The following is a 16,471-nucleotide window of genomic DNA, read 5'->3' on the forward strand; positions in this document are numbered from 1 at the left end:
TGTTCATTGATTGCTTTCTCATATGTGCCTTAACTGTGGGCTTTCAGCAGACCGAGTAACCCCTTGCTCGAGCCAGCGACCTTTAGTCCAAGCTGGTGAGCTTTTGCTCAAACCAGATGAGCCCGCGCTCAAGCTGGTGAGCTTGGGGTCTCAAACCTGGGTCCTCTGCATCCCAGTCGGACGCTCCACTGCGCCACCGCCTGGTCAGGCAATATAGAGATTTAAAAAACGTATTTGCTATATATTCCTGTAGATGTAGGGACTGCAAAGATAAGTAAGACTAGTTTGCAGTCTAACTGGGGGACAAATAAATAAAAACGTAAGGTGTTACTTGCATTCGTTGCCGGTTAGTGAGAAGTAATAATCCGTATTGAATATAGAGCATATAGCATTTGTATTGCTGTATAGACACACTAAATATCTCTTGATTTGATTTACTAAATAATGTGTATTTGTGAACCACTAAATGATTAGAAATTGTGTGTGCTTGATATTTTATCTGGAGAATTTTAAAAATATGCATGATAAACTAAGCTGTGCATATCCTGTTTGTTCTTTTCCCTTTTTTTTTTTTTTTTTTTTGGTATTTCTCCGAAGCTAGAAACGGGGAGAGACAGTCAGACAGACTCCCGCATGCGCCCGACCGGGATCCACCCGGCACGCCCACCAGGAGGCGACGCTCTGCCCCTCCGGGGCGTCACTCTGTTGCGACCAGAGCCACTCTAGCGCCTGGGGCAGAGGTCAAGGAGCCATCCCCAGCGCCCGGGCCATCTTTGCTCCAATGGAGCCTCGGCTGCGGGAGGGGAAGAGAGAGAGAGGAAGGAGAGGGGGAGGGGTGGAGAAGCAAATGGGCGCTTCTTCTGTGTGCCCTGGCCGGGAATCGAACCCGGGACTTCTGTATGCCAGGCCGATGCTCTACCACTGAGCCAACCGGCCAGGGCCTCTTTTCCCTTCTTGAAGTGTCAGTAGGACTGGAAGAAGGAGGGAAGGTATTAATTATTTAAGAGAGGAGTAATTCCTTCAGTAGATGCCAGAGAAAATATTGGAAAAGCCAGATCTCACTGTAGTGGAAGCAGAGATGAAGCTGTTTTTCTGAACAAAAAAGTATAAAAACTTTCTACCTCTGTCACATCATAAAATCAAAATAATGGGTTTGTTTTCCCTTCATATTTTACAGCGTGATTGGTCTAGTCTTTAAATCTAGCTCATTTTGAAGATTTGCCTACTTAAAGCTGTGTAACCTTGGGCAAACTACTTCTCTGGCCTTCTTTGCCTCATCAATAAAATGAAGAAAATGTACTTGTTTCATAGGGTTCGGTAAATATTAACCCTTAATAGGGTGACTATAAAAGTATCAATTACTATTCCCCTTTGATGGTGGTAATGTGTGACTTTCTCAGCAGTTAAATGTTGGGAGTGGGATGATGTATACTTCCTGGCAGGCATTGTGGTCTTAAACCCTGAGGGAAGATAAGCAATAAATACCTTCCTCCTGTTTAGTAACTGCCCACAGGTAGATCAGCAGTTGGTGTGCAATTCTCTGATTGGTTACAGAGTATAGTTTGACTGCTTTAAGATTGAGGAAGAAATAATGGAGTAAAAACAGCAACAGTATTCACCTGAATCCTTTTTTTCTTTTTTTTTCATTTAATATAAGAGGTTTAGAGAGAAGCAATAATAAAATAATTCTGGGAATATTAAAATGAAAACTTTTTTTAAAAACTAAAAACTGGCCTGACCTGTGGTGGCGCAGTGGGATAAAGCGTCGACCTGGAAACGCTGAGGTCCCCGGTTCGAAACCTTGGGCTTGCCTGGTCAAGGCACATATGGGAGTTGATGCTTCCTGCTCCTCCCCCTTCTCTCTCTCTCTGTCTCTCTCTCTCCTCTCTCTCTAAAAAAAAAAAAAAAAAATCAATAAATAAAATATTTAAAAACAAAACAAAAAAACTAAAAACTAAAAACTGCCCTGGCCAGGTAACTGAGTATAGAGCATCCTCCCAATACTCTAAGGTTAAGGAGTATTCGTTTGATCCCCAGTCAGGGTACATACAAGAGTCAGTGTGTATGGATGGGTGGAGCAATGGATCCTTGTTTCCCCCTCCTCTCATTCCCTCTCCCTCCTTCCCTCCCTCCCCCCCTCTTTAAAATCAGTAAATGGGTCCTGGTTAGTTAGTTCAGTTGGTTAGAGCAGTGGTCCCCAACCCCCTGGCCGCGGACTGGTACCAGTCCGTGGGCCATTTGGTACCAGCCTGCAGAGAAAGAATAAAATAACTTACATTATTTCCGTTTTATTTATATTTAAGTCTGAACGATGTTTTATTTTTAAAAAATGACCAGATTCCCTCTGTTACATCTGTCTTAAGACTCACTCTTGACGCTTGTCTCGTAAGTTTGACAATTATATTTAAAAATACCACAGTTTTTACGCCGGTCGCATAATTTTATTTTGTGCATTTATCCATCCCACCCTAAAGGCTGGTCCGTGAAAATATTTTCTGATATTAAACCGGTCCGTGGCCCCAAAACGGTTGGGGCCCACTGGGTTAGAGCACCCTCCTGAAACACCAACGTTTGCAGGTTAGATCCCTAGTCAGGGCTCAGATGGAAAATGCCCAGTGAATGCACAACCAAGTGTAACAACAAATGAATGCTTCCCTCTCTCTCCTCCTTCCTCTTGCTGTTTCTCTAAAATTAATCAATAAAAAATAAATAATAAAATCAATAAATAAAAATTTAAAAATAAAAACAGCTAATAACATTAACTCATTTAACAGTAATAATTGAATATTTTTTACTAATAATCTCTATTTTTTATTTTCTTTTGTGGCAGAGACAGAGTCAGAGAGAGGGACAGATAGGGACAGACAGACAGGAAGGGAGAGAGATGAGAAACATCAATTCTTCGCTGTGGTTCCTTAGTTGTTCATTGATTGACTTCCCATATGTGCCTTGACTGGGGGGCTACAGCAGACTTGAGTGACCCCTTGCTCAAGCCAGTGACCTTGGACTCAAGCTGGTGAGCCCTGCTCAACTGCTCAAACCCAGTGAGCCTGCGCTCAAGCTGGTGACCTTGGGGTCTCAAACCTGGGTCCTCCGTGTCCCAGTCCGACGCTCTATCCATTGCACCACCGCCTGGTCAGGCTAATAATCTCCCTTTAAAAGTAAGGTTTTGTGTAATGGTGGAATTCTAACTGGTAAATGTTACATAATGTTTTCGGTTGATTTTTAAGATTTTTCACATTAGTCAAGTTAATGGTTTTGTGATATGAGGAAAATGTTTGTAAGTCATTATAAATTGTGATTTCTCCAAACAGAAAGTCCAAAACGAAAAGGGCCAAGAGATTCCTTGAGAAGAGAGAACCAAAACTCAGTGAGAATGTTAAAAATGCCATGCTTATTAAAGGGGGAAATGCAAATTTAACAGTGACACAAGTACTTAAAGATGTGGTATGTATACATGTTTATTTTAAAAGTGGTTTTGTAATCATTTTAGGACAATTTCAGCATTAGTTAGGCTGCTGGAGAAATAAATACATAGATAAGATATTCTAGCCTTAAGAGTGGCTAGCCTTAGAGAAAAGGTCAAGTTGGAGGTTATTTGCCCTGCCAGGGAACTGACTACTGGTTTTCCTTAAAGCAGCTGGTTTCAATCACTAAAATTTGATTTACTCACATTTAAGGAATATATCTAATTTGTAAGTAAAATAACTCTTATTGTACGTTCCTTCACCAAAGCTCTTTATTGTTCTGAGTGTTACGGTTTAATAATTAGAGGAAACACAGCGTCTCCCTTTAGTGAGGGAGAAAGACAAGAAAAAATTGTAGCATTGTGGGCCCTGGCTGGTTGGCTCAGTGGTAGAGCGTCGGCCTGGCGTGCGGGAGTCCTGGGTTCGATTCCCTGCCAGAACACACAGGAGAGGCGCCCATCTGCTTCTCCACCCCTCCCCCTCTCCTTCCTCTCTGTCTCTCTCTTCCCCTCCCGCAGCCAAGGCTCCATTGGAGGGGTTTGCCCGGGCGCTGAGGAAGGCACTGTCGCCTCTGCCTCAGGCGCTAGAATGGCTCTGGTTGCAGCAGAGCGACGCCCCAAGATGGGCAGAGCATCGCCCCCTGGTGGGCGTGCTGGGTGGATCCCGGTTGGGCGCATGCGGGAGTCTGTCTGACTGCCTCCCTGTTTCCAACTTCAGAAAAGAAAAGAAAAAAAAAATTGTAGCATTGTCAATTGAATGCTACAGAATGTCCTAGAGGCATGCACAGGGTGGGATGGGAGGCAGAGTTGAAGAAAGATCATGGAGAAGAAAATGAGAAAGAACTTGTTCAAAGGGAAGTATGAAGGAACATGATGCAGCTGCAAATAATTGGAATGGTGAAAGATGAGTGGGCTGGATGAAACTGGAAGAATAGGCAGGGATAAGATAATAACATGGAGTTTGAGCTTTATTCTGAAAGTTCAGTGGAATTATTGCAAGATATTAAGTGAGAGATATGGTCCTTTTAATCAACCCGAATAGAGAGGATTGAAGCAAATGTTGGAAACTGTTTTAAACCTTTGTTGTCGGCCTGGTAAAGAGTATCTGGAGTTCGGTGGTGGTAGTGAAAATGGAGATGATCAGAGAGAATAGATGTTGAAGGTAGACGAGTTTGGGCATGAATAAGAAGTATGACTTACTAGGTTTCTGGCTTGGATACCTGATGACTGATAATGCCAGTTAAAGAACATGTCTTGTGAAGCAGGTTTGGAGGGAAAAGTGGGATGCTGTTCAGTTTAGGACATGCAATTTAAGTGATGAAGATAAAAGCTTTATGTACTTCTATAGCCTGGTTTCTAGCTCAGTGTTTGGCATATAGTGGGTGCTCAATAAATGTTTAATCAGTGAATGAAAGGCATAGTCTATAGCAGGGGTAGTCAACCTTTTTATACCTACCGCCCACTTTTGTATCTCTGTTAGTAGTATAATTTTCTAACCGCCCACCGGTTCCACAGTAATGGTGATTTACAAAGTAGGGAAGTAACTTTACTTTATAAAATTTATAAAGCAGAGTTACAGCAAGTTAAAGCATATAATAATAATTACTTACCAAGTACTTTATGTTGGATTTTCGCTAAGTTTGGCAGAATAAATCTTTATAAAACAATTTACTATAGTTAAATCAATCTTTTTATTTATACTTTGGTTGCTCTGCTATCGCCCACCATGAAAGCTGGAACGCCCACTAGTGGGCAGTAGGGACCAGGTTGACTACCACTGGTCTATAGGGATATGTAATAGGTAGTTGAATATTTAGGCCTTGAGTACAGCCAACTGATTCTTTGAGTTAAATCAACTAAGTAATTGAATAGATTTTTAAACTTGACTAAACTGCCTTTGTTTGTTAAACACAGTAGTCAATTCAGATATCTGAATGTCTAACATATGCGTATCCTTTTTGTTTGATTGTCATTTTGTTGATGGGATACTGCTCTAGTGTCCTCTCCAAATCCTTTTAACACAATAATGCTACCTATTTAAGTAATCTCTCAAAACAGTATAATATTACAGATTATTACAACAGTTAACACTCATATTGATGACTCAAGTTGTCAAGAATAGGTGGTACTGTTCGTTTTTACTGAGGCAGGGAAAAAGGGTCAAGAATCACCATAAGTATTAGTGTTTAAAAGATAGATTTTACTGGTGAATCAATTTCTTTTGTTCATCAGCTCTGATAGTTCATGAACGATCATTTCACCTTATTTTTCATTGTTTTTCTTCATTCACCACCCCCCTTTTTTTTTACAGAGACAGAGAGAGTCAGAGAAAGGGATAGATAGGGACAGACAGATGAGAAGCGTCAATCATCAGTTTTTTGTTGCGACACCTTAGTTGTTCATTGATTGCTTTCTAATATGTGCCTTGACCATGGGCCTTCAGCAGACCGAGTAACCCCTTGCTCAAGCCAGCAACCTTGGGTTCAAGCTGGTGAGCTTTGCTCAAACCAGATGAGCCCCTGCTCACGCTGGCGACCTCGGGGTCTCTAACCTGAGTCCTCCACATCCCAGTTTGATGCTCTATCCAATGCGCCACCGCCTAGTCAGGCATTCACTCCTTTTTCTAATGCAAGGTAATGCCTTAGATATTTGCTTTCCCTATGGTAGAGTAGTTCTGACCTGTAGGTAATAAGTGATTATTAGTGGATGAGTAGAAAGAAGTATGAAAAAAAAAATGAAAAGAGGGTTGACTAATGGGAACTTTTAAAGGGCTATGTTTAAACTGGCTAGAATTCTGATTGTCATCATTATGACTTTTTCAGTTCTGTTAGCCTTTCCTGATAGGATTTTTTTCTGTTTTCTTCTGCTTTTTTTCCTACTCTCAAATTATTTGCCTGGAAAGAATGGAGTAGGTAGAATTTAAAGAAATGAAGAGAAGCATTTAAATTGGATAGACTATTGAAAGAGCATAGAAAATTGCAATTAGGAAGGTCTAGTCTAAGTTGGAATATTAAGCTTATGTTGCAAGTTTTTAAAATAATCAATAGGGAGCCAAGCAGAAGTCAGAATAGGGTTTAGGAACCAATATAATCTTGTATAATGATTGTTATAATGCCTTATTTTTACATATGCTTTACAGAATGTTTTGTTTTGAAAGCTCTAAATTATGTTTTACAGTATGCACTGAAAAAACCGTATGGCGTTCTGTATAAAAAGTAAGTCAGTATTTCTTTTACTTTACTATAAATTATATTACTCCATTGTAAAAGTAACAACCACTTTATGAAAGATTTAGAAAATATTTTTAAAAAATATTATAGTTCCTTACATATAGCTATTTGTAATTAAATTTGTTACTTTGCAATCTGTTTTCATTTGTATTGGATATTCTTACATAACTGTAATAGTAGCATATATTTCATTTCGAAATAATTATAGATTTACAGAAAAGTTGCAAAAAAAGTAGTGTTCCCGTATATCCTTTACCCGACTTCTCTTAATGTTGTATCTTGCCTCTTAATGTTGTATTTTGCATAACCATAGTGTAGTTGTCAAAAGTAAGAAATTAACATTAGTAAAATAATGTTAACTAATTATTACAGACTTGATTTGGTTTGGGCAAGTTTTTCCACTACTGTCCTTTTTCTCTACAGGGTTCCCACATTGCATGTAGTTGACATGTCTCCTTAGTTTTCTCCAATTTGCGACAGTTCCTCAGACTTTCCTTGTCTTTCCTGACCTTGATAATTCTCATTAGTACTTGTTAGTTATATTGTAAAATAGCCCTCATTTTGTGTGTGTGTAACAGAGACAGAGGGACAGATAGGAAGGGAGAGAGATGAGAAGCATCAATTCTTCATCTGCAGCTCCTTACTTGTTCATTGATTGCTTTCTCATATGTGCCTTGACTGGGGGGCTACAGCAGAGCAAATGACCCCTTGCTCAAGCCAGCGACCTTGGGCTTTAAGCCAACTATCTTTGTGCTCAAGCCAGAGACCATGGTGTCATGTCCATGTTTCCACGCTCAAGCCAGCTACCCCGTGCTCAAGCTGGTGAGCCCGTGCTCTAGCTGGCAACCTCGGGATTTCGAACCTGGGTCCTTTGCATCCAGTCCAATGTTTCATCCACTACGCCACCGCCTGGTCAGGCAGAATATCCCTCATTTTGGATTTGCCTTAAGTTTCTCATGAGTAGTTGGAGGTTAGGCATTTTTGGCAAGAATACCACACAAATGATATGCTTAATAAATCATACCAGGGAGTACATGATGTCTTATACTGTGGCATAAACCTTGGTTAAAGTGATATCTTCTGGGTTTCTCTACTATTTTTCTCTTTGTAATTAGTAAGTTACAAAGTATGGAGGAGATACCAAGCAAAGACTATGCAAATAATCCTTTTTCTCCTTGAACTTTTGCTTATTAATTTTAGAATCCATTTGTGGATCTAGTATACACAATTATTACAGTGGTGTTCTATTGGTGGCATTCTATTTTCTTCATTCCTTCTATATTTATTAATTGGAATTCTGTAAAGAAAACTTGTTCCTTCTCTATTTGTTTTATTATTTATTTATATTTGTGTAGACTTAAGGATTTATTTATTTTTTCAATATTTATTTTTGGGAGGGTTATAATTCAGTGTTAGAATGATTTATTTTGTTGTTTAAGTTGTTCTACCTGTGGCTCTGTCGGGGTAGCTCAGTTGGTTAGAGTGCCATCCTGACATGCTGAGGTGTTGCTTTGATCCCTGGTCAGGGCACATACAAGAATCCATCAATGATGGTATGATTAGATGGAACAGCAAAATTGATGTTTCTCTCTCTGTCTCTCTCTTTTTCTCTCTATCTGTGTCTCTCTCCCCCTTCCTCTCTCTCTAAAAATCAATCAGTAAACTAAAACAAATTGTTTTACCTTTGGCCATTGAGATCTCTTTCAGGCTGGCTCCTGTGCCTTTTCAATATGCCCACTATTTGAGTACTTATCATATTTCCCCATGTATAAGACATGCCCGTGTATAAGACACACCTTCATTTTGGGGCCTGATACTTGAAAAAAAAATGTACTATATAAAGTTATTGAACTCAAGTTTTATTCATCATAAAATTCATACAACTCCTCATCACTGTCAAAATTCCCATCCATTAGCTTGTCCTCATCTGTGTCTGATGACGAATCACTGTCTTCAACAATGAGCACAAAAATAAGCATGAAAAAGCGGGAAATGCAAGTTAAAAAACAAACTATAACCATTGTATAAGACACACCCAGTTTTTAGGCCCCAAAATTTTTCAGGGAAAGGTGTGTCTTATATCTGGGGATATACGGTACTTTCCGGGACCCCAAGATACTCCAGGCCCATCTTGTATTTTTTGCTTGTTGCAGCCCTAGAATCACCCCTTCGCCATGGAGCCTTGCAGAAACAAAGATCTGGGCACTCAATGTGCTCAGTTACTGCTGGAGTGTCGTTGTCTCTAGGTCCTCTCAACAGCTTAAAAGTACATATTATATACTATATTTAAAAACCCTGAGTTCATACTGGTACTTGCAGTTTCAATCCAATACCACAGACTTCATTTCAGCCTTTTTCCTCTCCTTCTTTGTAACTTTTGACAGTAAGAAACCTGGCTGTCATTATTTATAATAGATTTACTTATTTGTATAATTCTAGTATACATAAGTTTTAGAATTTATAACCCTGTAACAATGTACTAACTAGAAAATGGAATTTTTGTGTATGTGTCTTTAGTCTCACAGTGTCCAATCAAAATACTGTTTTCTAATGTAACTTAGGTTTTTTTAATTTTTTATTTTTACTCCTTCAATGTGCTTATTACTCATTTATACTACTATACTATAGTTAGGGTCATTTATTACAGTTTGTATTCTGTTTTGGGTTTTCCACCGCATCCTCGTGGTTTTAATTTATACATGTAAAAATTACTCTTTGGAATGTACAGTTTCGTGGGTTTGGACAGATGCATTGGATTGTGTTCGCATCCACAGTCATACAGAACAGTTCCATTATCCTGAAAATTCCTTTGTGCGGTGCTCTTTTATCATCTCCCCCACCTTCCCTCTTGTAACCAATGATTTGTTTTCCATCTTTAAAGGTTTTGTTTTGTTTTTCCCAGAATGTCACATAAATTAATCATATAACATGTAGCTTCTGGTGTCTTTCACTAACAAAATGAATTTTAAATTTATCTGTGTTGTTCCATACATGCAATTTTTTATTTTTTATTTTTTTACAGGAACAGAGAGAGAAAGAGAGTCAGAGGTCAGAGAGAGGGATAGACAGATGGGAACAGAGAGATGAGAAGCATCAATCATCAGTTTTTCGTTGCACGTCGCAACACCTTAGTTGTTCATTGATTGCTTTCTCATATGTGCCTTGACCGTGGGTCTTTAGCAGACCAATTAACCTCTTGTTTGAGCCAGCGACCTTGGGTCCAAGCTGGTGAGCTTTAGCTCAAACCAGATAAGCCCGTGCTCAAGCTGGCAACCTTGGGGGTCTCGAACCTGGGTCTTCCGCATCCCAGTCCGACGCTCTATCCACTGCTCCACCGCTTGGTCAGGCCATACATGCAATTTTATGTCAAGTCTTTTCCATTTATGTTGTAAGTGGTTATTATATTTTTATTTTTTTAACTTTTTTCTTAGAATATTTTTAATTGATTTTTAGAGAAAAGAGAGAAAATAAAAGAGAGGGAGAGAGAGAAAGAGGGTGGAGAAACAGGGTACATCAAATCATAGTAGTTGCTTCTTATATGTGCCTTGACTTGGCAAGCCCAGAATTTCGAACTGGTGACCTCAGTGTTCCAGGTCAACACTTTGTTCACTGAGCCACCACAGGTCAGGCAAATTTTTTTTAATGCCAATAAAATGCTTATTAATTGGTTGTACTAAAATTTACCCAATTATTCCTTAATTGGGGGAAATAGACGTTTTTCACTTTTTTGTATTTATAAATAATGCTAAAGTGACTATTTTTATACAAAGGAGTAATCTTTTGATTTAGTTGCTATATGAGAGTACAGGTTATAGTTTTATGTCTGCTGTAGCAAATTAACCTTACTGCTTTCTGAAAAGTTTGTTTTTGGCAGAGTGAAATACATAAGTTTCATGGGCCTTTACCTGTTTTTGGTGTTTTTTTTAAATTAAGAAATGATATTTTGTTTAAATTTTATTTCCATGTTTCCAACAGGTCATATTTACCATATTTCCCCATGTATAAGACACACCTTAATTTTGGGGCCCGAAATTTAAAAAACAAACAAACGTATAACATAAAGTTATTAAAGTCAAGTTTTATTCATCATAAAATTCAAATGGCTCTTCATCACTGTCAAAACTCCCATTTATTAGCTTGTTCTCATTTGTGTTTGATGACAAATCACTGTCTTCATATATTGCCTCATCCTCAGTTCCATCTATGGCATTTGAAATACCACAACCACTGTATAAGATGCACCCAGTTTTTAGACTCCAAATTTTTTGGAAAGGGGTGCATCTTATACATGGGGAAATACAGTACTTGTGAATTTCTCTAAGCTATTAAAACACTTTTTTTTTTTTTTTGCATTTTTCCAAAGTTAGAAGCAGGGAGGCAGTCAGACCCCTGCATGTGCCTGACTAGGATCCACCTGGCATGCCCACCAGGGGGCGATGCTCTGCCTATCTAGAGCATTGCTCTGTTGCTGCTGGAGCCATTCCAGTGCCTGAGGCGAAGACCATGGAGCTGTCCTCAGTGACCGAGCCTACTTTGCTCCAGTGGAGCCTTGGCTGCAGGAGGGGAAGAGAGAAATAGAAAGGAAGGAGAGGGGGAAGGGTGGAGAAGCAGATGGGCACATCTCCTTTGTGCCCTGGCCAGGAATTGAACCCGGGACTTCCACATGCTGGGCCTACACTCTACTGCTGAACCAAGCAGCCAGGGCCAAAACACTTTCTTTTACTGATTATAAAAGCAATAACGTATTTATCTTAAATGATTAGGATAGTGAATAAATAATCATCCATAGAAAAGTGCTGTACATTTTTACACCATTTCTCCCCATTTATTTTTATATCTGTACATCTGTTTTATTCCTTAAAATTGAGATCATGTTGCATATGTATTTATCTCTTTAAATTAATAAGTTCATCTTAAAAATGAACTGTTTTATACTTTATGATTACAAATCAGAAATTATACACTGAAAATATAAATGCATACTATTTTCCAGAACAATCATTAGTTTCTTATATCTTATCAATTTATTTATGCATATTAAAGCAATAAAAATATGTATTCTTATTTCTCTTTTGCATGAAAGATAGCATGTTTTACATTTCTCTGCCTACTGCTTCTTCATCTCCACTACGACTATCCCAGTCCAGTCCATCATTTTTTTTTTTCGTTCTCTCCTGGATTACTACTACTATAGCTCTTTATTCCATTCTCATACAGAAGACAAAGCAATCCATTAAAAGGAAAATTTGAATCCAAGCATTTTACTGTCCTGCCTGAAATTCTGTAGTGTTTTCCGCTGCTCCTAATGTCTTCATTCCTTAACCTTGCTCCAAATGGCACTACATATCTGGGCTATATCTACATCTTATCCGCCATTATTTCTCTGCTCAGTAAGATTCAGTGACACTTGTCTTTATTTATCTTAAGTAGTCTGACTTTGTTTCCATCTTAGAATCTTTGCTCATTCTATTCCCTCTTCCCGCCTTACTCTTAACTTTGAAACTTTTCCATGGCTAACTCCTCATTTTTCAGATCTCAGCTCAAATAATCATTTTCTACTTTTCATACTAACACAGTATCCTATTGTACTTTGACATGATATTATAATATCTCTAGCTCCTGGAACAATACCTGGCACATGATAGGCACTAAGTAAATATTTGAATAAATGAATATAAGTTTTTAAAAATCTGACTATAAAATTATATTTGCTTATATATTAATTTTTATGGGTGAATTACATATTAAGGTCATTAAAATTAAACTCACCATTTAAAAATATTTGTAGGAAAAATATTACAAGACCATTTGAGGATCAGACATCATTGGTAAGTATGAAAATCTTTCTGATTTAAGAGAGCATTTAAGTAATTATTCAGACTAATGTATTTAGTACTTCTAATATATGATCTTTTCAAATTAGAAATCATTCTATGTGAGAGAATTTTGATTGTAAAATGGAGGGGAAATAAGGCTTATACTTTCAAAATGTTACTACAGACCTTAGATTTTACTATGACTAGTATGTATTAGTCACTGCTTGCAAATCTATTGGTAGAATTTTTTTTTTTTTTAGATTTTATTGATTCATTTTTAGAGAGAGGGGGGAGGAACAGGAAGCATCAACTCCCATTTGTGCCTTGACCAGGCAAGGCTAGGGTTTCAAACCGGTGATCTCAGCTTTCTGGGTCGATGCTTTATCTACTGCACCACCACCAGTCAGGCTGTTGGCAGAATTTAAAAAAATTTAATTGTATTTAAGTGCATAATTAATGGGTTGTCTAAAGGAAGATCATGGTTGGCTCAGCAGTAGAGCATCAGCCCATTGTGTGGAAGTCCTGGGATTGATTACTGGCCAGGGCACACAGGAGAAGTGCCCATCTACTTCTCCACCCTTCCCCCTCTCCTTTCTCCCTATCTCTCTTTTCCCCTCCCGCAACCAAGGCTCCATTGGAGCAAAGTTGGCTCGGGCACTGAGGACAGCTCTGTGGCCTCTGCCTCAGGTGCTAGAATGGCTCCAGTTGCAACGTCCCAGATGGGCAGAGCATTACCTCGTAGTGGGCATGCCTGGTGGATCCTGGTCGGGCACATGCAGGAGTCTCTCTGCTTCCCTGCTTCTCACTTCAGAAAAATACACACACACACACACACACACACAAAGAAGATTGTTATAAAACAAATTTGATTTTTAAAAATCTGACCTTTTTTGGATATATTTAGAACAAGGAAGTCTACTTGAATTAATTACTGACATTTGTCATTTGCTTTACTATAGTTAATAAATTTCTGTTCAGGTATATTACAAATACAATTAAATGGAAAAGCCTAGTGAATAAAATTAGAAGGTAAAATGTAGTATATGGTGAATGAAGAACAGAGTTTGAGTATGTGATGATACTGGTTTCTTCCTTTAAAAATCTTAAGGGAGTAATTGGTTTAAACTGTTTAAATTGATTTTATAAAAAGAATCAGAATGTGATTATGTTCTCTTGACAGGAATACCATTACTTATTTTTCTTATTTCTTTTAGGTATTGAATTTTTAAGAAAGAGCTTTTATTTTATTTTTTACAGAGACAGAGAGAGGGATGGACAGGGACAGACAGACAGGAACAGAGAGAGATGAGAAGCATCAATCATCAGTTTTTAGTTGCGACACCTTAGTTGTTCATTGATTGCTTTCTCATATGTGCCTTGACCGTGGGCCTTCAGCAGACCAAGTAACCCCTTGCTCGAGCCAGCGACCGTGGGTTCAAGCTGGTGAGCTTTGCTCAAACCAGATGAGCCCGTGCTCAAGCTGGCGACCTCGAGGTCTCGAGCCTCGGTCCTCCGCATCCCAGTCTGACGCTCTATCCACTGCACCACTTCCTGGTCAGGTTAAGAAAGAGCTTTTAAATAGAAATCTCAATAATTAATTAGAAGGCTAGTATTGAACATCTTATGCTAATGAGGCAACTAATTGCACTGAAAATTATATAGAGAAAATTAATTGGCAGCCCTGGCCAGATAGCTCTGTTGGTTGGAGCATTGTCCCGGTGCATGAGGGCTGCCAGTTCATTTCCCTGGTTGGGGCACATATAGGACCAGCTTGGTGTTCTTATCTCTCAAAAAAAAAAAAGAAAGAAAAATACTTGGCTTGCAGCATTATCTATAATAGCCAAGATATGAAAACAACTCAAGTGCCCAACAATAGACGAGCTGATAAAAAGTTGTGGTACAAACAATGGAATATTATTCTGCTTGCGAGCCACATGCAGCTCTTTGGCCCCTTGAGTGGGCTCTTCCACAGAATACCACGTGCTGGCAAAGGCCAGTTTAGGAATACCCTAATTAAGTTAATAACAATGTATCTACCTATATAGTTTAAGTTTAAAAAATTTGGCTCTCAAGAGAAATTTCAATCATTGTAGTGTTGATATTTGGCTCTGTTGACTGAGTTTGCCGACCACTGACCTAGACAATATTATGCTAAGTGAAATAAGCCAGACAGAGAAAGACAGCTACCATATGATTTCACTTCTATGTGGCATCTAAAGAACAAAATAAACTAGCAAACAAAATAGAAACAGAAATAGATACAGAAACAGACTGATGGATGCCAAAGGGGGATGGCTGGGTGAAGAAGGTGAAGGGATTAAGAAATACTAATTGATAGTTACCAAATAGCCACAGGGATGTAAAGTAAAGCATAGGGGATATAGTCAGTAATATTACAATATAATTAATGACTGTATGGTGCCAGGAGGGTACTGGAAATATGGGGGAGGGGACACTGTAAAGTATATGATTGTCTAACCATTATGCAATAACCCTGAAACTAATACCAAAAATTCTTGAATATAAACTAATTGAAAAAATTTTAAAAAAGAAGAAAAGTGGCAAAAGACTCAGCTTTTTACCAGATTACTTTCATTGTACCCTTGGGTTTTTCATAGTTGTTTGTTGAACGGATCATGAAAGTAAAAGTATAGGATCTAACCTAGAATTCTATCTCTTACATACACCACTTATCAAAAACTAATATTGTTTTGTGGCACCATGATGCTTTTAGTTGAGTGACTACTTTGTAGCAAGGTTATATTGTAGAATCTATAGCATTCTTTACTTTTTTATTCCATTATTGATATAATGGCTTTTCTTACACTTGAAATTGTGACATTTCCTCTTTGTTCTCCCACCTCTGGAGATAGGAGGTATTTCACTGACTATAATTAAGCTCAAACCTCTAAGCTCAAATGGCTATGGAAACAGTGGTGATGTTGCAATTTCTCTTCCTGACTTCCCCATACCCACCTTTCTTTCTTTCTTTTTTTCTTTTCTTTTTTTTTTTTTTTTTTTTTTTTGTGACACAAAGACAGGGACAGACAGGAAGGGAGAGAGATGAGAAACATCAATTCTTCATTGCAGCCTCCTTAGTTGTTCATTGATCACTTTCTCATATGTGCCTTGAATGGGGGGCTACAGCAGAGTGAGTGACCCCTTGCTCAAGCCAGCAACCTTGGGTTCAAGCCAGTGGCCATGGGGTCATGTCTATGATCCCACGCTCAAGCCAGCAACCCAGCACTCAAGCTGGTGAGCCCATGCTCAAACCGGCAACTTTGGGGCTTTGAACATGGGTCTTCTGAGTCCCAGGCCGATGCTGTATCCACTGCGCCAGTTCTGGTCAGGCAGAACTGTGCTTTAGTGTAAGAGTTGGCAAGTATACCTTCTGTAGGCCAAATCCTTTTGGTTTAAGGCCTATAAGCAAAAATTAGTTTTTTTTTTTTTCATTTTTCCAAAGCTGGAAACGGGGAGGCAGTCAGACAGACTCCCGCATGCGCCCGACTGGGATCCACCTGGCATGCCCACCAGGGGGCAATGCTCTGCCCATCTGGGGCGTCGCTCTGTTGCATCCAGAGCCATCCTAGCGCCTGAGGCAGAGGCCACGGAGTCATCCTCAGTGCCCGGGCCATCTTTGCTCCAATGGAGCCTCGGCTGTGGGAGGGGAAAAGAGAGACAGAGAGGAAGGAGAGGGGGAGGGTTGGAAAAGCAGATGGGCGCTTCTTCTGTGTGCCCTGGCTGGGAATCGAACCTGGGACTCCTGCACGCCAGGCTGATGCTCTACCACTGAGCCAACCGGCCAGAGCCCAAAAAATAGTTTTTATACTTTTAGAGGTTTCTTTTTTACATGAAAGGAGGGGAGATAGACTCCTGCATGCACCCTGACTGGGACCCACCCAGCAACCCCTGTCTGGAGCCGATGCTCGAAGCAACTGAGCCATCCTCAGTGCCTGAGG

General features: G+C 39.3%; 1 protein-coding gene across 1 annotated transcript in view; it reads left to right on the top strand.

Moving 5' to 3' along the window:
- Nucleotides 1–16,471, top strand: part of RPF2 (ribosome production factor 2 homolog) — a 44,190-nt gene that overhangs the window by 864 nt on the left and 26,855 nt on the right. The window contains exons 2-4 of the mRNA XM_066247769.1: nucleotides 3,315–3,447; nucleotides 6,644–6,681; nucleotides 12,485–12,524. Of these exons, the coding sequence (XP_066103866.1) occupies nucleotides 3,315–3,447; nucleotides 6,644–6,681; nucleotides 12,485–12,524 (211 nt within the window). The remainder of the gene's footprint in view (nucleotides 1–3,314; nucleotides 3,448–6,643; nucleotides 6,682–12,484; nucleotides 12,525–16,471) is intronic.

Source organism: Saccopteryx bilineata, chromosome 12 (assembly GCF_036850765.1).
Source record: "Saccopteryx bilineata isolate mSacBil1 chromosome 12, mSacBil1_pri_phased_curated, whole genome shotgun sequence".
Lineage (NCBI taxonomy): Eukaryota > Metazoa > Chordata > Mammalia > Chiroptera > Emballonuridae > Saccopteryx > Saccopteryx bilineata.